This window comes from Eurytemora carolleeae, unplaced genomic scaffold (assembly GCF_000591075.1).
Source record: "Eurytemora carolleeae unplaced genomic scaffold, Eaff_2.0 scaffold1742, whole genome shotgun sequence".
NCBI classification, from domain to species: domain Eukaryota; kingdom Metazoa; phylum Arthropoda; class Copepoda; order Calanoida; family Temoridae; genus Eurytemora; species Eurytemora carolleeae.
The window spans coordinates 29179-52276 of NW_019397635.1; the positions used below are offsets into that span (position 1 = coordinate 29179).

Here is a 23098-nt window from a genome sequence, read left to right on the forward strand (position 1 = left end):
ATTTTTTTTATAACTGGGATCATTCTTTAATCAATTATGTACAAGCAGCGGCCTTACTTGAGTATTCTGTTTGATAAATTTGAGAAAACTCATGTTTATTTTTACCCTTGATCTATTTTTCCATCCTTAACTTTTCGTTTTCACAATCTCTATGATATAAATAGCAATATTGTTTTTTCCCTCTAGATCTTAACAACCTGATGGTGTAAATCTTTCATATACCTTAAACCTAAATTATTTGATCTAACAGAATTCACAGTATGAAATTCTAAAGATATAGCGATTAGAAAATCAGAGTTTGTGGCAACAAATCAGGTTTTTAATATCATGCACTAATATGTCAACATTGGCGATTTTCACTTGTAAAAAAAAATTATTTAAACAAATTAAGTAGTATATGTTAACTAAGTGAAGTTTAAATGTCGCAATCTTAGGACAATATACATCGTGATGTTTGTGTTTATATAGTAATTGAGTATTTGCCACAAACGAAAACTTTCTGACAACCTGATGGTGCAAACCTTTTATATTTCAAACTTAGCTTATTTGATTTAACAGAATTCATAGTTTGAAATATCTAAGGTCGACAACATCGGGTTGCAAAGACATAAGGATAAGAGTTTGTGACAAAGACTCAATTCCTTTGAAAAGATTTTTGACTCTGTTTTCCCATGGTGTAAATGGCGTAAATTTCCCTACAATCGAATCAGCCAAATTTTTATGGATTTAAAAATCAGCATATTAAATGAAGTGAATTTAAGGTGAGCTGTGTCTATCAACAGCTTTAACAATCATAACTAGAATTTTTAATTATGCGTCCTTCTTATACTACATTAACAGTTCCTTCAAAGAGCAATATAAATATTAGAAACTGGTGCGTGAATTGTATATATAAATATTAGAAACTGGTCCATGAATTGTAAATATAAATATTAGAAACTGGTCTATGAATTGTAAATACTAAATACACATATTAAAAACTAGTTCATGAATTGTAAATATAAATATTAGGAACTGGTGCATGAATTGTAAATATAAATATTAGAAACTGGTTCATGAATTGTAAATATAAATATTAGAAACTGGTGTATGAATTGTAAATATAAATATTAGGAACTGGTGCATGAATTGTAAATATAAATATTAGAAACTGGTGCATGAATTATAAATATAAATATTAGAAACTGGTTCATGAATTGTAAATATAAATATTAGAAACTGGTGCTTGAATTGTAAATATAAATATTAGATACTGGTCCATGAATTATAAATATAATTATTAGAAACTGGTCCATGAATTATAAATATAAATATTAGGAACGGGTCCATGAATTGTAAATATAAGTATTAGAAACTGGTTCATGAATTGTAAATATAAATATTAGAAACTGGTCCATGAATTATAAATATAAATATTAGAAACTGGTCCATGAATTGTAAATATAAATATTAGAAACTGGTGCATGAATTGTAAATATAAATATTAGAAACTGGTGCTTGAATTGTAAATATAAATATTAGAAACTGGTCCATAAATTGTAAATAAAAACTGGTCCATGAATTGTAAATATAAATATTAGAAACTGTTCCATGTATTGTAAATTTTTATTAAGAAATTAGAATATATATTTGGAATTGAGAAAGTAAACAATAATTATCAATATTTTCTATCCATCAATCTTTTTGATATGTATTGTAAAGGTAACATCTTGATAAGCTTCAGGACAGCAACTGTAATATACTTCATTTCTAGCTGCTGAGACTGCAATCATCTCCCATTTCTCGTTGCTGATATATGAACTTAAATCCCCTGAATCTCCAGCCTTGTCAAGATTAATGAACTCCCCACTGTAAGTCCAACTTCCAAATTTCATATTGCAGCGCTGCTCAGTTGAAGTTTTATCAACCTTGCAGGTTGATTTGAATATTCTTGGTGGAAAGTACAAACAATTCCCATCGGATGAGACAACCACCATGGTCTGGTAAGTTTCATCAACTTGATAATTTGCGTTGTTATACAGCATGATATCTGGAGTCCATATCAGGGAGGTAGGTAGACGGATATCCTTAATACCACCATACTCGGATGCGTTCCAACGAAGATTCTCATCAGTCCATTCTAGTTTTAACCAAGCATTTGTTGTGAGCACACCCTTTTCCTCATCCAAGTCAATTAGTTGTTGGAGTGTGAGACCTATATTTACTCCAACAGCAAGAGATTCGTTAACAACAGGTCTTTCCAGCTTATTATAATACTTGAATAGATCTTGCAATAGTCTTCTTTCATTCTTCCCACACTCCACAGTGTAAGGAAGAAGAAGAATCCCAAAGATTAGAGCCGATGTTGGCCACCACATTTCGAGCTTGATACATATACAAGCTTCGTCAGCTACAATAGTTGAGTATCTATGATATACACTTTATATACTATTCAGAAGAATTGAGATGAACTGAAAAGAAATTTTAAATGATTTCAATAGGCACTAATTGAGTGAATCGCATAAATTGGGGAGTATAGGGATGTAGATCTAAGGTTTCCACTCAAGTCGATTTTACTTAAGCGAAACTGCAGAAGTCCTAACGCGCAAGTGAATTTTATTGCGGTCAATAATTAGGAATATTTTAAAATCTGCATAAACTAAATTCTGTCCATTTTCAATCTTTTATCTGCTGCATACATTTGTAAGTTACAATTCACACTTTTTACAATGCTGTTGCTCGCAGTAGAGATGTCAACGATAGTGTAACGTAACGTAAAATGTACGTTTTTGTACGTTACGTTACAATAATGTGTAACGTTTGGATATATTCTTTATAACGTGAACGCTAAATGTTAACGTTATAGGAGATCATACCTAACGTTAACGTTAAACGATAACGTTAGAGGAACATACCCCCAACGTTAGCGTTTTGTGGAAATGTAACGTTATTTTTCTAATATCTACAACCTTTTTTACCATAACGTAAAGAAATGTTTTGTTTCTAAGGGGAGCTTGAAAGTCTAACGTTTGAAAAATTAATTGTGATATGATTGAATATCGTAACGAAAGGATTTCTATTTCAAAGTTCAACTTATAAAAAGTGTAACGTTGTATAACTGAAAAATGCGTTACTGTTTATGAAAACGTTTTGAAACGTTTTCCCTTATAGTATAATGAAAAATTCAACGTTGCAGAAATGGGTTATTATTTTAATAATCAGGAAACGAAAGTTTTTTTACAGAGTAGAATTCAAATAATGTAACATATAACAATTAAAAAAATGTAATTCTGTAAATCAAAATGTTTCATAACTTTTCTCTGAATAGTAAATTGATTAGTCTAACGTTAGATATATGTCTGATGAAAATGTTGTTCATAAAACGTTAGACTATGAGGGCTGAGTTTTAATTTCAAAAGTGTAACAATAATGCTGTCAATCAAAACATTTCAAAACGTCTCTAATATATCAATGTAAGAGATTCGACTGATGATTATAAGAGCAAAGACTTATGATTTTTCATTTCAAGTTTAAAGAAAATGAGTTTATGCCAAAAACTCTAATTTTCATTTAATATATCTTTGCAACCCGATGTCGTAGACCATTAATATTGAAATATACAAGGTTTAAACCATCGGGTTGGAAAATATAGGGATTAGTAAATTTGAAAAAAAAACTTTTTTTTGTAACATGATATTAGTGAAAATTCAAATCTTATAAATGTTTCTTGGACATCAAAGGTTTTTGATTTGTCATTGTTTGATGAAGCCCACTAAAACTCTGGAAAAGGAAGACGACATTAAGAAATTTTACATATGCATTTTCTGTCATAAAGAAAATGATTTACTAATTGCAAAAAATCAACTTATTAAGTGGAACGGGTCTGTGAACAAACACAATTGCTGGGTTTCATGTTTATTTGACTCCTTGAAATCATAACTTCAGTTGGCATGGTTCATGTTTTAAATAAATAAATAAATAAATATTTTATTAGGCACATAATTATACATTTACAAGGGTTAAAAACACATTGATGAATTCTATGATTATTACAGTGCCGGGAAACCCGGAGAGCTCAATATCTGGCTGTCTAGTCCAGGTCCCTGAAAACTTTAGATTTATGCGGCGTATGATACGATGAAAGTAAAAAAAATGAAGGAGAGGTGAATATTTCTGTTAGGGTTCTGTGTAGGTCCGATCATGAGAGCCCAAGTAAACCTGGAGAATAGACAACAAAGCAATATATTATAAGAAGGTATTGTACTTAGACCCTGGGTACAAGCAAACTAAACAGTGCATAAATAACAGTTACAATCCATGCTATAGCTTTCATCAAGTTTGTGTAGAAAATAAGATTTTAAATTACTGGAAAACGTTGAGCTCTTAACAATGCTATTTTTAAACACTGGTTTAAATTTATTCCATAAATTCGGAAAATAAAAAAGAGGATGTGATTTTAAATACTGGTACTTTAATCGTGGAATTGCAAAGTCTTCGCCATTTCTTAGCATATATTGGGGGTCTGTATCCCTGTTCAAGCTCCATGAGTTATTAAATGATGATGGCAGACGATTTAACCTATATTCGTACATAAAACAAAGGGCATTTACTTGTATTAGATCTTGGAAAGGGACTATGGCAGTTTTTAAAAAAAGTGGGGCAGTGTGAGAATTATAACTCTTATTGCAGACTAGACGTACAGATTTTTTTTGTAGGGTCTGAACTCTAATAAGATCCTTTTTAGAAAGAAGAGAAAAGATGTTACTGCAATAATTAAGATGGGAGTGAATGTGCGCAAAATAAATAAGCTTAAGACAACTCATATCAAGTAAATTTTTAACCTGGCTTAGACAATAGATAGACCTTGAGATTTTTGAACAGATAGAGTTAACATGGGAGCGTAGTTTAAGTTTTTCGTCTAAAAGAACCCCAAGAACCCGTACAGACTTTTCTTCAGAAGTGTCGGAGATTCGCTGGATTTTAGAAATTTTAGAGGAATCCGTTTCACCAGGATCATTGTTGTTGAAAAATATGTTAATTTCTTCCGGCAGGTGGAAATTTGTAGGCTTAATGATGATAAACTTAGATTTTTTTGGATGAACACTTAAACCATTAGCTCTGTACCAAGTTAGGTTGAAAAATTTAGAAATGTAGATACTTACTAAAATGCAACAATATTTTATCAAATGGAAAATGCGTGTTATGTTTTATTCATCAATAGATTTTTATAAAATTTTAGAATAGAAAAAAAACTGATTTTTTAATCGATTTTTTTAAAAAAGAAAAAATGTTAAATAATTTTATTTTGCGTTGTTTGTGTTAAAACAAATTTAGCACTTGTTTTACTATATTTGATATTTTTTAACCCCAAACATGAACTCTGAAAATATTTTCATTGTGGTTTGTAAACTAAAGCTAATGCCGCTTTTTTTACTCACTTTGTAAGTAACATAAAAAAACACAAGAAAATACTAAAAATTCGCTACACATTATAATTTTCTAATCTCTACATCTTTGCTAGCTGGTGTTGTAGACTTTTGATATTTCAAGCTATGACTTCTGTTAGATAAGAATGTCTAAAGGAGTTGAGTTATATTTCTAATCCCAATATCTTTGCTACCCAATGTTGTAGACCTTAGATATTTTAAACTAAGAATACTGTTAGATATAAGAAAAGGGTCAGTCTGCATTGCGTAAATAAGAAAAAATTAACCTTAAACTAATTCAAAATAATTTAGAACTACTGTTCCACATACAAAAGTGGTTTGCCTTGCCGAATTTTAACTCATTTTATGAAGTGTCCCAAAACATGTCTATTTTTTAAGCTCGTCAAGTACACGATGATAATTTCAAGTGATCCTCCATTTAAAGAGGGTCATGACTCATGCTCGATTCCCAATGATAATAATTGACAATTTAATATTGGAGAAATCGCCGCAAGGCCTAAAAAAATTATTTCAAAAAATAAATATGATACATCATTTTCTTGGAAATTTCATGCTGAATTCAGGTTCGAAAACCATTTTTAAATATATTGAAATCTAAAGAAGTTATGGCCAAATAACGATACTAAATTCCGGTTTTTAAACTTTTTAATGTTATTGATAAGTCTGACTCACTCAAGTTTAAATTTTTTTAAACGCTTTTAAGATTTGAATTTCGCATTGAATTTCCAAGAAAATGATGTATAACATGAAAATAAAAAATAAATTTTTTTGTGGCCTTACGGTGAAAACGCAGCGACTTCCGGTGGGCTTTTGGCTCTATTCCAATATTGATCACCCCTACTGGACATGCCACTCCATAAATGGAAGGTCACTTGAAATTACTTCTCTAGTCCCTTAAAGACACACTTTGAGTTGAAAGTCTAATGTTAAAAACTTTCATCTACAAATTTTAAAAATCGTTAAAAATAATAATATTATAACATCTTTATATTGCATAATGCATATTCTTCTACACATTCTCTAAAAAGGTTAAAAATACAACAGCAACATACAGGGTGAGTAAAAAAATGTAATTATCACGGAAAAAATCTTGCAATGCTTTCATTTAGAAACAATATTATTTTAATAAAGTGTAACGTTAGAAACATTAAGGCTTGAACATTTTAATACAACGCAACGTATAGAACATTTTTTCAAATCTTTCGTAAAAACGAAAGGAATAAACAGTTTTGATTGTCAGTTGTAAAAAAGTGTAACAAAAAATTTTTCAAAATAACGTTTCGATAAATCGTAACGTAAGAAAAGGTGCATTTTAGTAAAATTTTTAAACGTAATTAAAATAGTTTATATTGGAAAAGTTAAGATAAAACGTAACATTAACAAAAAATATTCTTTGCACTGAAATGCATTGTAACGTACAGAACTATGCCCCAATAACGTTTTATTAAAGCAAAACGTTTGTCATCTTTTAGATCTTAAACCAAGTGAAAGTGTAACGTAAGGTCTCTGAAAATATTTACCTTGCATGAAAGTGGAACGTTAAAAAATTGTGGTTATATTACATAAGCTTTAACGCAACGTTGGGAAAGTTTTTTAAAACGGGAAATGCGAAAGCGTAACGGAGCTTACTGTTTTTTCACTAACATTTACTAAAGCTTAACGTTGTATAAGATATGCAAGTGCAGAAAATTCATTACGTAATGTTACTCTTTCCCATAAATTTTCAAATTGTGCAACGCAACGTTTCAAACGTTTATACTTTTGATGAACACTATCGTAACGAAAGCTAAAATCTAGAAAAATCAAAACGTTGACATCTCTAGCTCGCAGTTTCGCAAATATTTAATTGCTTCCAATGGAATAATAGCCTGAGCTAAATCAATCATTGCACGCAATTCCGCGCATCGAAATTCCGACTATAAACCCTATGTGGACATGATACAAAAACTTGCATTTATTGATCTTTAATCAGACATTATGTTGAAGGGTTTTTTAATTTTTACTTTTTGATCTCCATTCATGTCCTTCATGTATTTTCTATTTTGTCATTAGTTTTTTATTATTATTTTGTAATAATTGGTCATAACTTATGGTGTTGTTTGTCTGTGTAATTACTTATTTTTCATGATTTTGTTCTTTCTGATCAGGAAAATAGTTTTCAAATAGTTCGTTTGGCAAAATCATTTGATAAACAATGTTGCACACAAATTCTTTAAATGCAGACGTGGGACAGAGAACACCAGGGGTTAAAATTGGGTCTAAAGCTTTTTATAAAAATAACAAACAACTTTTATATGATCCAGACAACCTCTATACATGATACAGACAACCTCTACATGATCCAGACATCCCCTATACATGATACAGACAACCTCTACATGATCCAGATAACCTCTACATGATACAGACAACCTCTACATAATCCAGACAACCTCTACATGATACAAACAACCTCTACGTAATCCAGACAACCTCTACATGATACAGACAACCTCTTCATGATCCAGACAACCTCTATACGTTACAGACAACCTCTACATGATCCAGACAACCTCTACATGATCCAGACAACCTCTACATGATCCAGACAACCTCTACATGATCCAGACAACCTCTACATGATACAGACAACCCATGATCCAGACAACCTCTACATGATCCAGACAACCTCTACATGATCCTGACAACCTCTACATGATCCAGAAAAGCTCTACATGATACAGACAACCTCTAAATGATTCAGACAACCTCTACATGATCCAGACAACCTGTACATGATCCAGACAACCTCTATATGATCCAGACAACCTGTACATGATCCAGACAACCTCTATATGATCCAGACAACCTGTACATGATACAGACAACCTCTACATGATCAAGACAACCTCTACATGATACAGACAACCTCTACATGATACAGACAACCTCTAAATGATCCAGACAACCTGTACATGATACAGACAACCTGCACATGATACAGACAACCTCTACATGATCCAGACAACCTCTACATGATCCTGAAAAACTCTTCATGATCCAGACAACCTCTACAAGATCGAGACAACCTCTACATGATACAGACAACCTCTACATGATCCAGATTACTTTGATATGATCCAGACAACCTCTACATGATCCAGACAACCTCTACATGATTCAGACAACCTCTACATGATCCAGATTACCTTGGTATGATCCAGACAACCTCTACATGATCCAGACAACTTCTGCATGATCCAGACAACCTCTACATGATACAGACAACCTCTGCATGATACAGACAACCTCTACATAATCCAGACAATTTTTTGTTTTGCCGAACATTTTGCATTTTTCGTTTTTATTTCTGCGAAATTCTACATCGTTTTTGCTTCCTTTTGCAAAAATAATTTCTTCTAAAGTCTTCATTCGCTTGAAACCCTAGCGTGTAGTACATTATTCTGATATTTTGAAGCAAAGAGAAAAAACTTTCAAAATTTACATTTGGACATCGTCAATTTTTAAATGCAAAACGAAAACATATTTGTTTCACCTTGTATACAAAAGAAATGACTTTAAGTGACAAACGTTAAGGAATCAAATGATTGTTTAATTTAAATAATATTATCATTATACCGCGTTTCATATTCCAATGTTGATATTGCAATTTAATGCTAGCATATAATAAACTACATAAAAGATATATCTATTATTTCATTTTCCTAAAAACATATGATAAAAATATTAGATATCAAACAATCTGAAAAAAAAACTCCGTTTAAATTCAATATTCATTCATAAAACATTTTTTCTTTCAAATAGCGAATAATCAATGAGCTTAGTCTTGTTAAAATAATATTAAAAGGTCGGCGCCTCTGATAGAAAATAATTGTCTATTTCAATTTTACAATATTGAGAACAAGAAAAACTAAACAATTGTTATTTTTTCCAAAAATAGAATGAACATAAAAGACCATATTAGCCATTTATTATTGTGTGTTTTTGTAAAAACCTGTTTAATTGTGAATTAATGAAATATGATTCAATTCAGTTAAAGTTATAAAATGTTGGAGGTTGCATGAATTATAATAAAATCATTCAACAAAGTTGTGCAATTTACATACTTTGCTTGTCTTGTGTGTTTGTTTGTTTGTTTGTATCCAATAAACGTAAAATAGCTGAACCAATCGAGCCCAGTATTTGTCAATCAGGTTGTTGTGTGGTCGAATAATTTTGCCCGGAATAAAAGTCAAAATTTATTAGTTTTGAAATTGCCCGCATTTTAACAGAAAAATCCTCGAAAATTTAAGAACAATTTAAAATGGTGAGTGGTGACGTTCAAAGTTCATAGCAAAAGCTGTTAATAGTAAAGGGGGCGCAAAGTGCCCAAAACCTAGTTTAAATTGGACCATATTTTATAAGTTTACATAGACATGAACTGGACCATTTTTATAAGTTTACAAACATGAATTGGACCATATTTTATAAGTTTATATAGACATGAACTGGACCATTTTTTATAAGTTTACAAACATGAATTGGACCATATTTTATAAGTTTATATAGACATGAACTGGACCATTTTTTTAAAGTTTACAAACATGAATTGGACCATATTTTATAAGTTTATATAGTCATGAACTGGACCATTTTTTTTAAGTTTACAAACATGAATTGGACTATATTTTATATGTTTACAAAAATGAATTGGACCATATTTTATAAGTTTACAAACATGAATTGGACTATATTTTATAAGTTTACATAGACATGAACTGGACCATATTTTATAAGTTTATAAACATCGATTGATCCATAATTATAAGTTTAAAGACATGAATTCGGCCATATTTTATAAGTTTATACACATGAATTGGACTATATTTTATATGTTTACAAAAATGAATTGGACCATATTTTATAAGTTTACAAACATAAATTGGAACATATTTTATACGTTTAAAAAAATGAATTGAACCATATTTTATAAGTTTATACACATAAATGCAGGGACCATATTTTTATAAGTTTACAGACATGAATTGGGCCATATTTTATACGTTTACAGGCATAAATTTGACCATATTTAATTAGTTTACGGACATGAATTGGACCATATTTTATAAGTTTACAGACATGAATTGGACCATATTTTTTTAGTTTACAGACATGAATTGGACCATATTTTATTAGTTTACAGACATTCGAATTGGACCATATTTTATTAGTTTACAGACATGAATCGGACCATGTTTTATAAGTTTACAGACATGAATTGGATCATATTTCTTACGTTTATAGACATAAATTTGACCATATTTTATTAGTTTACAGACATGAATTGGACCATATTTCTTACGTTTATAGACATAAATTTGACCATATTTTATTAGTTTACAGACATCATATTTCTTACGTTTATAGACATAAATTTGACCATATTTTATTAGTTTACAGACATGAATTGGACCATATTTTATTAGTTTACAGACATGAAATGTATTATGTTAGCCTGGATTATAATTCTCTCTGAAACAGCATCAGCCCAAAGTAAGATTTAGATGAAACTAACATATGAGAGGCTATTTTTAAACTTTACTTTGTCTTTTTAAAGGAATTGATTCTATGCCACAAACTTAAATTTGCTAATCCCTATATTTGTGTAACGTGATGGTGTAAACCTAATTTGATATTTTAAACTTAGATAATTTGAGCTAAAAGAATTCATATTTTAAAATATATAGGGTCATTGGGTTGCAAAGCTTTTGGGATTAGAAAATTGATGTTATGACACTATGTATATAAAAATGCTTACTCACGAAAAAGCTGTTTATTTCTTGAAAGTCATATCATATTTACATGATTTCTTTTATCTCGGATACGCTGGACGAGCACACATATGATACTTTGGGCGGCGGGTTTAAGTTTATATTTTTACAAATATTGCAAAGCTTTTACTATAAATTGACATTGAGCTTTTAGAATTATATTTTAGAATTGTATTTTAGAATTATATTCATTACTGTTTTTTCAGATTGTGTAGAGGAAGATAAAACATCCAAGGGTGAGAAATTTATTAAAACTAGCACTAAAATTTAAAATAAAAATACAGTTTTATATCCGAGATAAGGATACATTTTTCCATAAAATCATTGGGGNCTTTCCATTAACTATAAAAATATTTAACAATAACACTCAAAAATCTTGTGGCAAATTTGATATAAGTTTCATGGACACTTTTAGCGTAAAATTTGGCTTTTTAAAACATGCTTGTTTTTGTTTTGAATAATTTGCAGAAATCTGCAAGTTGACATGTTTACCTTTTTATATCAAATTGTTATGTCACTTTACCATTTGTGGGGAGCAAATTAAAATCGTTTACAATTGCTTTCAGATTGTGTTCCTGAAGAGGAAAAATTAGACCCTGTAGGACAAAAAATTACAAATATATTAAGCCCGGAAAATGAGGAAAACATTATTAAGAAAGGTAATCCGCTGTTAGAAAAATCACAACATTTTGCAAATTACATAGATTTAACAAAATAATTTCGAAAAACTAAAAATTGGTTCGAAATATCTTTTTGGAAAATTGTTTTAATATCACTATTAAATTCTATTCCATATATCGAAACGAAAAATCCTAGTTTAGAACATAATGATCCTAATTTCGAAAAAAAATTCCAAATTTCGAACAGAATGTTTCTAACTTCGACTAGAATGTTCCTAATTACAGAAAAAATGTTCCTAATTTCAAAAAAGTGTTCCAAATTTCTAAAAGAATGATCCTAATTTCGAACAAAATGTTCCTAATTTCGAAAAAAAATTTCCTAATTTCGAAAAAAATGTTCCTAATTATGTACAAAAGGATCCAAATTTAGAACAAAATGTTCCTAATTTTGAACAAATTGTGCCTATTTTCGAACAAATGATCCTAATTTCGACCAGAATTATCCTAACTTCGAAAAAACATTCCTAATTAAAAATAATATACTTATTTTGAACAAAATATTCCTAATTTCGAACAGAATGTACCTACTTTAGAGCAAAATATTCCTAATTTAAAACGAAAGGATCCTAATTTAGTTAAGAATGTTCATGATTTTGAAGAAAATGTTCCTAATTTAGAACAAAATGTTCATAATTTAAAACAAAATGTTCCTAATTTAGAACAAAATGTTCCTAATTTAGAACAAAATGTTCCTAATTTAGAACAAAATGTTCCTAATTTAGAACAAAATGTTCATAATTTAAAACAAAATGTTTCTAACCTCTTGAACAGAATATTCCTGATTTAAAGACAAAAACTTACTTTTTATCTTGCATTGCAAGTTTAGTTACTTTTCATTTTAGTTTGAATGTGTATTTTTTCTCAAAATGTTGTTCCCTATTTTTAACAAACAAGATAGAAAAATTTCATATAATTCAAATTTTTTTCATCAGGAAAAGAAGAGGAAAAGAGAAATAAAGGTAAATGAATTGAAATGCAAGGTTAAAATAAAGACACCATTGATGTATATTTTCAGCAAGAAAATAAGAAAAGTGTTAGATAACTAATTTGCTAAATCATTTAGATGTTGTTTTACTTTAAGAATGTTTTTTTCAGAATTAGAATTACGCATATTAATACATAAAGGGTCGGTTTTATTTTCATTGGGACTAACTCGAGCCTAATCACGTGACACAAGATGTCAGCTAATTCATAAATTTGGTTCTAAGATTAAGCCTTAAACCTGGGTATAAGGAATTAAGACTCAAGAGTCAAGCCGAAGTTTTTAAACACCCAACTTCTTTCCCATCTTCCGGAGATAACTTTCTCTCTCGATTTGGGCTTTTATCCATTATTTTTCTACACAAGTTGTAATGAAAGATCCAAGACTAGTGTTTCTGTGAACTTTCATCCCAAGTTTGTTGAATTTTCTTAGCAAAAAAATATGGCAAAATGTCTTTGTATGTTTTTTTTATTAACACCCTCTATTTGGAATCTGAAATATCTGAAATACCCTGAGTTTCATTATGATATATATTGCGTTTTAAATTTTTTTTCTTCAAACATTCGTTGATAACCTGAAAACTCTTTTATATACTATAGTTGTGATTTTAAATCGCCCAATGAACATGAGACACTGCAAACAGAACCATTTAACTTAATAAGTGATTTAATGAGTTATTAATACGACTTTTTGCTTTTTAACAACATCAAATACAAGTTTCGCTATATATCGTATTCACATTCCAAATTTTTCTGGTTCTTACTGTATTCAAATAAGATGTTCGTGTTTAGGTTTTAGATCAACAACCCCTGCTGAAGACAATGTTGCATTATCCATCTGGAACAAATTAAGGGTGTTGCCCTGCAAACAAGTAATCTTTTATATTTATCTATTTACTGGGGGACCCATAAAGGATAGAGACTACAGTAACGACTCTACAAAATTCATACTGTTTATTTCCTTATATTAATGATTACCTGCAACTGTAAACCTGTTTCCTTCTTTGGTAAATTAGTAAATAAACCATCAGAAGAGTAAATGTTAAGACAGAGACTTAAACCAGGGTCGAGTTATTATTTAAGTTTCAGATCGTCGTTAAAGTCTCATCCTTTGTGGGTAACCCTGTAGAGTATTTATTACTTTGCTTGTCTGTTTATTTGTATCTAGTAAACGCCAAATACGCATATTCAAATACGCATATTCAAATCCCAACGATTCCTTTTCACTCTTTCTTTGAAAAGACATTGAATGACTACAATCACTTTACATTTGTTGAGACATTTCATGACTACAACCACTTTACATTTTGATTAAGGCATTGAATGACTACAATCAATTTACATTTTGATTAAGGCATTGAATGACTACATTTGATATTTTAAACNAATCCCAACGGTTTCTTTTCACTCTTTCTTTGAAAAGTCATTGAATGACTATAATCACTTTACATTTGTTAAGACATTTCACGACTACAACCACTTTACATTTTGATTAAGGCATTGAATGACTACAATCAATTTACATTTTGATTAAGACATTGAATGACTACAATCACTTTAGACTTTGATTAAGGCATTGAATGACTACAATCACTTTACATTTTGATTAAGACATTGAATGACTACAATCACTTTATATTGAATAACTAGAATAATCACTTTACATTTTGATTAAGGCATTGAATGACTACAATCACTTTACATTTTTGATTAATGCATTGAATGACTACAATCACTTTACATTTTGATTAATACATTGAATAACTACAATAATCACTTTACATTTTGATTAAAACATCGAATGACTACACTTTACATTTTTATTAAGACATTGAATGATTACAATCACTTTACATTTTTATTAAGACATTGAATGATTACAATCACTTTACCTTTTTATTAAGACATTGAATGACTACAATCACTTTATTTTGATTAAGACATTGAATTACTACAATCACTTTACATTTTGATTAAGACATTGAATGACTACAATCGCTCTACATTTTGATTAAGACATTGAATGACTACAATCGCTTTACATTTTTATTAAGACATTGAATGACTGCAATTACTTTACATTTTGATTAAGACATTGAATAACTACAATAATCACTTTACATTTTGATTAAGACATTGAATAACTACAATAATCACTTTACCTTTTGATTAAGACATTGAATGATTACAATCACTTTATTTTGATTAAGACATTGAATGGCTGCAATAATCCCTTTACATTTTGATGAAGCTTAGAGGTTTAACCTGGAAACATAATTTCACTGCTCTCCAATGTTGATTAGTATCTTGATATTTTTTATTTGATCTTCATTTCAGAATTGCGGAACATTTAGCCCAACTTGGAAGAAATCTTTTGATACTGCAGTTAAACTGTTTGATCAGCTGGAAACCACTGATCATGTTAAAACTGATTTTAAAACTTTTGTAAAAATTGGAGAAGAGGTTTTAGAATTGCTCTATGAAAAGAAAGAGGTATACTAAAAGTAATTGAGTCTTTGTCGCAAACTTAAATTTCTAATCCCTTTTTATTTGCAACCTGATGGTGCAAACATTTGATTTTTGATCTAACAATTTGATAATTTTAAGGTGTACGAATTTGTCACTTTAGTTTCAGTAGAAGTAAATATTTCCATTTACTGATAGCGCTGATTGAAGGATTCATATCTCTAATTGGATAATGAGATATACTATTTCTATTGGTTCAGAATAGACAACAAACACATGACTGAACCCTGATTGGATCAGGCGCTATTGGACCGGCATACAGATATTTTGTTGTATGGATTAGAAAACCCTGATTGGATCAGGCGCTATTGGACTCGGCATACAGATATTTTGTTGTATGGATTAGAAAATCAGAGCTTTGTGACAAAGACACGATTTCTTAAAAAAAAATTATTTATAAAAATTGAATTATAAATTACTAATTATTCAAAAGCGGAGTTTCAGAAAAATTACCAAAAATGTCTTAATTAATGCATTTTGGTTATATGTTACATGTCAAAACCAGCCTGATTTGCAACAGGTCAAAGTCTTCCGTAAAATTCTTAAAAAATTTCTCCGCACTGTGTTCCGAATGTGGTACGCTCAAGTAATCGACTCTAGATAACCTTAAAAAGTTTTATTATTTGAGACCAAAATATCAGAATTTTTTTCTATTCATTTGTATTTCAGGTAAATGAAAACCTGGTAAAATCGGCATACTTAAAGGCAATGAAACTCAGGTGTACTTTTATATTATTCATGTTTAAAGGAACTGCAGACGTAATTCCAAGTGGCCCTGTTTTGCTTTCTCCAAAATCATTATTTTGCAGATGCGGGTTCTGTTTTACCAAAAGTGTAGATTCTATAAAGAAGACGACAATTTTATAAAACTACATCGAATTTTATAGATATCACATAATAAGTGTTTTTTTTACACTCCGAAGAGATTAAAAATGTTAAAGGGAGAGACCGGCTATGTAATATATTTGAGCTTGAAGTGTTGTATTGTAGAGAAAAACGTTCGGATTCATTTAATGCCAATGAGAGATTTTGAAGATGTACAATTCTTATAGAGAAAATTTCATTATCACTATTACCTTTGCTGTTTTTTTGTTGTTGCAGATTTCTTCAAAATGTCGTCTTCACAATGAAATAAAAACCTCAAACAGGCGACCCTTGCTAAAAGAATTTGCAGAAACCTTCGAGATTTTAAAATTAATTTTAATAACTCACTCCTGTATGCCGAGTTCATTAGCGCCTGATCCAATCAGGGTTCAGTCATGGGTTTGTTTATTCTGAACCAATAGAAATAGTATGGCGGTAACATATATCGTTTTATCCATCTCATTATCCAATTAGAGATAAATCCTTCAATCGGCGCTATCAGTAAATGGAAATATTTACTTCTAATGAAACTATAGTGAACTTATTTCCAATGAGTTCTTTATTTTTCTCAACCTGTTTGTATACATGCAACTACATAGTTTGTAGAATAGTATTTTTTACATATTTTGTCCATGTTATTATGTAATGTATGTTATTAAGTAAAGTAGAAAAAGTTTCTTCTACTGCTGGCTAACACCATAGTTTCATTAGAAGTAAATATTTCCATTTACTGATAGCGCCGATTGAAGTATTCATAACTCTATTTGGATAATGAGCTAGATTTCTATTGGTTCAGAATAGACACCAACACATGGCTGAACTTTGATTGGATCAGGCGCTAATGGACTTGGCTTACTAGAATTATAAACAACTGGTGAAATATTACAAACGACTTTACGCTCTAATTTAAGAATTGTTCACCGTAAAAAATGTCTCATATTGGTATTTATATTGGTAATTATAAATTATTGGTATCAAATGAATCCTAAAGCTTTTCTCTTCATGCAATACTGCAAGTCTTAGTTCATGTTACACAGCAAGTCTCTCCATTATACCCAATCGCAGTTGCACCTAGGGATGTTAACGTTTTCACGTTCTCGTCGTTACGTTGTGAAAACGACAACGAAAATCGAAAACAAAACGATTGTTTTTTAAAACGATCGCTCTTTTACAAAGTTCGTCTTTTAAAAATGGTTGTTTTTATAAAACGATCGTTGTCAAAATCGATCGTTCTTCGTTTTCTAAAAGTTTAAAACGAGTGGGTAGTTTTTAAAAACGAAACGATCGTTTTTGATAACGATTGAAAAACGAAACAAAAAATGATCTTTTAACGATCTTTTTCAAAAACGTTTAACAACCCTAGTTTTACCCATTTTTCAGAGAGACCTCGAATTCTAATTTTGATTATGATCTTTTGGAATGAAAACGTACAGGAAAACTAAAGAATTTTATATTTTCATCCATTTTGAAATGTACAGAATAAGTTAACATAGAGAGAATCGAAAATCAAGATTTTTATTTTTCAAGAATGATACTGACGGTATTAATGTTGATCCAGGACAGATATTTTGATTTTTCAGGAATGATACGGACGGTATTAATGTTGATCCAGGACAGATATTTTTATGTTTCAGTTATGATACGGACGGCATTAATGTTGATCCAGGACAGATATTTTGATGTTTAAGGAATGATACGGATGGAATAAATGTAGATATTTTGATGTTTAAGGAATGATACGGATGGTATTAATGTTGATCCTGGACAGATATTCTGATGTTTAAGGAATGATACGGATGGAATAAATGTTGATATTTTGATGTCTAAGGAATGATACGGACGGTATTAATGTTGATCCAGGACAGATATTTTGATGTTTAAGGAATGATATGGATGGAATAAATGTTGATATTTTGATGTTTAAGGAATGATACGGATGGAATAAATGTTGATCCAGGACAGATATTCTGATGTTTAAGGAATGATACGGACGGTATAAATGTTGATCCTGGACAGATATTTCCAGCTTTAGCAGATGAAACCAGGCAAAATACAATCACTGGGAATGACTATGGTAAACATTTTTGTCCGTGGAATTTTAAAAATACTTTTTAAAAATTTTATTTAAAAACAATATTGATTTTAGAAATTTTATTTTGAATAAAAAAAAATTCAATTTTGTAGCCCTTGTCACCCCCAAGGGTACCCACTTCCTATGGGTTCCCTAAAACAATTTTGGCCAATTTGGCCCGAACATATTTATATATGATTATATTTGAGCGAAGATCTTTATTATATAGTAATCTTTAAAGGGAGAGGGTTTGCGAAAAATGAAAGGGGGAGTATGCTAACGTCAAATCTAATTTGATGATGACGATACTAAGCTTATTTCTATCTGTTGCATCTGTAAGGAGAAAATGGTTAAACACGACTCATGCCGAAGAGTGTAGTATCCATGTACATTCATCAAGTTGCAATATTTCACTTAGATCAAAAATTATTCAATTTAGTTTAAAACTAACCAGTCAGATATTATACCATATAGGAACTTAATTCGATGCATTCATATATAATTGATATTTCATAATATTTTTTTTTTCAGACTATTTACTTTAAGCGAAGATTTGTTTTGTCGCTTAAAGGCGCTTCTCCCTCGTTGAACTCCTGAAGCATCGAGAGCAGAGACATCTAGCGACCAAATGATCGTCATTTATTTACGTTTATTTACGATTGGAGTGGAATAATGCAACTTTGTGAATTTGTATGGACGCTACGTTCTTCGGTATTAGTCGTGTTTACGCATTTTCTCTTTAGATACAAGCCCGGTCGGTTCAACCAATCTGACGTTTATCGACCTAGAATTCAATTCGACGTTAGCCTTTCATTTCCGCGAACTTTTCCTTCAAAACGTCGTTAATGTCTTGTTAAGTTCTTGCATTCTCATTCTTTAAAAAAGCAAAATACCATTGATTATTTAACTAAACTGATTATTTGAATTTTTTGAACAATTTCATGCTTTAGCTGATAAACCTGTTGGGGAAACATCTTGGAAAGAACTGAAGAAGTTGCCATCAAGGGTTGCAGGTTAAATACTATAGTAAAACTTTTAAATGTTTTTTATTTGACTTTGATTTCATAATATTTATTCAAATATGATAATGTAAACAACCGTAAAAATATATATCCTTTCTTCTAATTACAGTTACTTCGTTTTTAATCGTTTGAACTTACAATTTCGAAATGTTTTAGCACCAGAGGATAAACTGGACTATTTCAGGTTATTTATGTTTACATAAACAAGACTTTTGGGCGCTTTGCGCTCTAATTTCCATTATCAATTCTAGCTAAACTAACAGTTGATTTTCAAACCGCCATTTTTTATCATACTCTAATTAGCAACCATTTTAGCGGATTTTATTATTTTATTAATTGAAATCGGTTTTTGGCGGATTTAAGACACGGCTCAAATTCATTAAATCGGACACTGATCGGTTAAGCCTTTATAAGGTGTTTATTTGATACAAACAAACCAACACAATACATAACGATATTAACTGTTTTAAATATTTTTTAGAATTTAAAGTTAGTTTATTTTGTACAGCTTGAAGACACACTTGCCTTAAACTCTAATTTGATGATCCCTTTCTAATTTCATCTTGACGGCGAAAACTTTTGATATTTTGAGCTTTAACTTTTATCTGGAAGAATATTCATGTTTTAAAATAACCCATAACGACGTACATCAGGGTTTGAAAGATATGAGGATTATAAAATCAGAGTCTGAGGCGAGTGTTAAGTTCCTTTTATACCATTCTTTTCAGAGAAGATACGAGGCTACATATTTTCCATGATACGTTTCATTCCTTGAATTTTGGAAACAATGAACAAGACCGAGACAAAATGAATTTTTCTTTTATCTGCATCGACTACTTTTGTTCAGGTGCTTTAGTGCAATAAAGATACGTTGATTGAAAAGTTTTAAAATTGTTTTTCTGATAAAAATTAGCTGGTTACTGTATATCATTTTCTGATAAAAATTAGCTGGTTACTTTATATCCTTTTCTGATAAAAATTAGCTGGTTACTTTATACCATTTTCTGATAAAAATTAGCTGGTTACTTTATATCATTTTCTGATAAAAATTAGCTGGTTACTTTATATCATTTTCTGATAAAAATTAGCTGGTTACTTTATATCATTTTCTGATAAAAATTAGCTGGTTACTTTATATCCTTTTCTGATAAAAATTAGCTGGTTACTTTATACCATTTTCTGATAAAAATTAGCTGGTTACTTTATATCATTTTCTGATAAAAATTAGCTGGTTACTTTATATCATTTTCTGATAAAAATTAGCTGGTTACTTTATATCATTTTTGATAAAAATTAGCTGGTTACTTTATATCATTTTCTGATAAAAATTAGCTGGTCTACTTTATATCATTTTCTGATAAAAATTAGCTGGTTACTTTATATCATTTTCTGATAAAAATTAGCTGGTTACTTTATATCATTTTTGATAAAAATTAGCTGGTTACTTTATATCATTTTCTGATAAAAATTAGCTGGTCACTTTATATCATTTTCTGATAAAAATTAGCTTGTTACTCTATATCATTTTCTGATAAAAATTAGTTGGTTACTTTATATCATTTTCACTGGACCTTTTATTAAAGAGGTTAAGACCATGATTAAAATAATCCTGAAAAGTTGAGGATTATTTGTTTGAATGTTAAAACAAAGACTAAGCATAGACTTTGATAATTATTGGCTATTTTTGATACAAAAGAGATGCGTAACTTTATCACAAATTCAGCTATATTTCACCAGACGATCCTCATATCCAACAAATGATTAAATAAATTTTAAAATACAAATTAATATCATTAATTTTAGTTAAAACATTCACAATTATGTTAAATATTTAAGGTTTTAATGTCGATCGTTAGACTCTCAAACAACCAAAATAACCAATGACGTCAAAATACAGCTGTACTAGCGTACACAATAGTCGGAGAAATTTCCAACGCCTTGTCTTTATAATTAACAAAGTCTTTGAGACTAAGAGCTTGAAACTGGAGATTAAGCTGGAAGTCGTGGATTTTGTTAAATTAAATTATTTACTGGTAGGTATTTGACTGAACGTGATACAGAGGGACTCCCAGAAACATCTCCATTCAACAAAACAAACCGTCTCACTCAGTTCAAGTAAACCAATTTTTTGTGAAACTTTTATTTCACAGGACTTGTGGAGTGATATGTACTATTCACAACTTTATTCTTTATCTGAATAACAATGAGAAAGATATCTTTGTTTTTCTGTTTAAAAAAAATTGATTTTTAACTGATTAGTAAAGAGTACCGTTGTTGAATCGGACATACCACTCTATAAATGGAGGGTCCCTTGATACGTCTCAGTGAAATTTTATATTTTTCAGATCAGATTATTCCTTAACTCCTGAAACCGATCCATCAAATCTAATGTCAACATTTTCAAGGTAAAAACATTTTATCTTTTTATTATTTTTTATTTTTCCTTTTTCTTTTATTGAACAGTTTTTACCCAAAATGTTTTCATTTTAATGTGGTATACACTGTACAGTGTACAGTGTACAGTGTACATGAATCAGGTTTCATCGAAAATGGTATGAAACATGAATATTTGAATTTTGAATATTTGAATTTCGAATATTTGAATTTGAATATTTGAATTTTGAATATTTGAATTTTGAATATTTGAATTTGAATATTTGAAACATGAATATTTGAATTCTGAATATTTGAATTTGAATATTTGAATATTTGGAACATGAATATTTGGAACATGAATATTTGAAACATGAATATTTGTAACATGAATATTTGGAACATGAATATTTGAAATTTGAATATTTGGAACGTAAATATTTGAATATTTGGAACATGAATATTTGAAATTTTAATATTTGAAACAGGAATATTTGAAATTTGTATGTTTGAAACATGAATATTTGGAGCATGAATATTTGAAACATAAATATTTGAAACATGAATATTTGAAACATGATTATTTGAAACATAAATATTTGAAACATGAATATTTGAAATTTGAATATTTGGAACATAAATATTTTAAATTTGAATAATTGGAACAGGAATATTTGAAATTTGTATATTTGAAACATGAATATTTGGAGCATGAATATTTGAAGCATGAATATTTGAAACATGAATATTTGAAACATTAGTATTTGAAATTTGAATATTTGGAATATGAATATTTGAAATTTGAATATTTGAAATATGAATAGTTGAAATTTCAATATTTGGAAATTGAATATTTGGAACATGAAACATGAATATTTGAAATTTGAATATTTGGAACGTAAATATTTGAAATTTGAATATTTGGAACATGAATATTTGAAATTTTAATATTTGGAACAGGAATATTCGAAATTTGTATATTTGAAACATGAATATTTGAAACATGAATATTTGAAACATGAATACTTGAAACATGATTATTTGAAACATGGATATTTGAAACATGAATATTTGAAACATGAATATTTGAAACATGATTATTTGAAATTTTGGTTCTTTTTAAAATTTATTTTTTTATTTAAAGGGAGTGTTCGCGAAAAATGAAAGGGGAATAGGCTTAATGCGATAAAAAAGCGCTTTTGATCGCTACTAATCTTACTTCTATCTGTTGCGTCTATAAGGAGAAAATTGATAAAGACGTATCATACCGAAGAGCGTAGCGCCCATACAAATTGAGGAAGTTGGAACATACGACTTAGACCGTAAAAAAATCAAATTAATATCA

The 23098-nt window shown here is 29.6% G+C and overlaps 1 protein-coding gene, 1 long non-coding RNA gene and 1 pseudogene across 2 annotated transcripts; 2 read left to right on the forward strand and 1 right to left on the reverse strand.

Annotated features, from left to right (window-relative positions):
* Window positions 1-1593: 1593 nt before the first annotated feature.
* Window positions 1594-2442, reverse strand: LOC111715281 (neuronal acetylcholine receptor subunit alpha-7 pseudogene; annotated as a pseudogene).
* Window positions 2443-10875: 8433 nt separating this feature from the next.
* Window positions 10876-20227, forward strand: LOC111715278 (uncharacterized; the record flags this gene model as incomplete). Its single annotated transcript, XM_023490587.1, has 11 exons — window positions 10876-10958; window positions 11443-11472; window positions 11803-11895; window positions 12849-12875; window positions 13690-13769; window positions 15235-15390; window positions 16093-16142; window positions 18267-18361; window positions 19309-19371; window positions 19537-19564; window positions 20109-20227. Coding segments are annotated over exons 1-11 (799 nt in total), but the record flags the coding sequence as incomplete, so codon positions are not given.
* On the forward strand, window positions 20173-21785 carry LOC111715277 (uncharacterized). The gene is made up of 3 exons (XR_002768199.1): window positions 20173-20227; window positions 21418-21495; window positions 21726-21785. It is a non-coding gene; the product is annotated as an uncharacterized LOC111715277 (long non-coding RNA).
* The last annotated feature ends 1313 nt before the right edge of the window (window positions 21786-23098 follow it).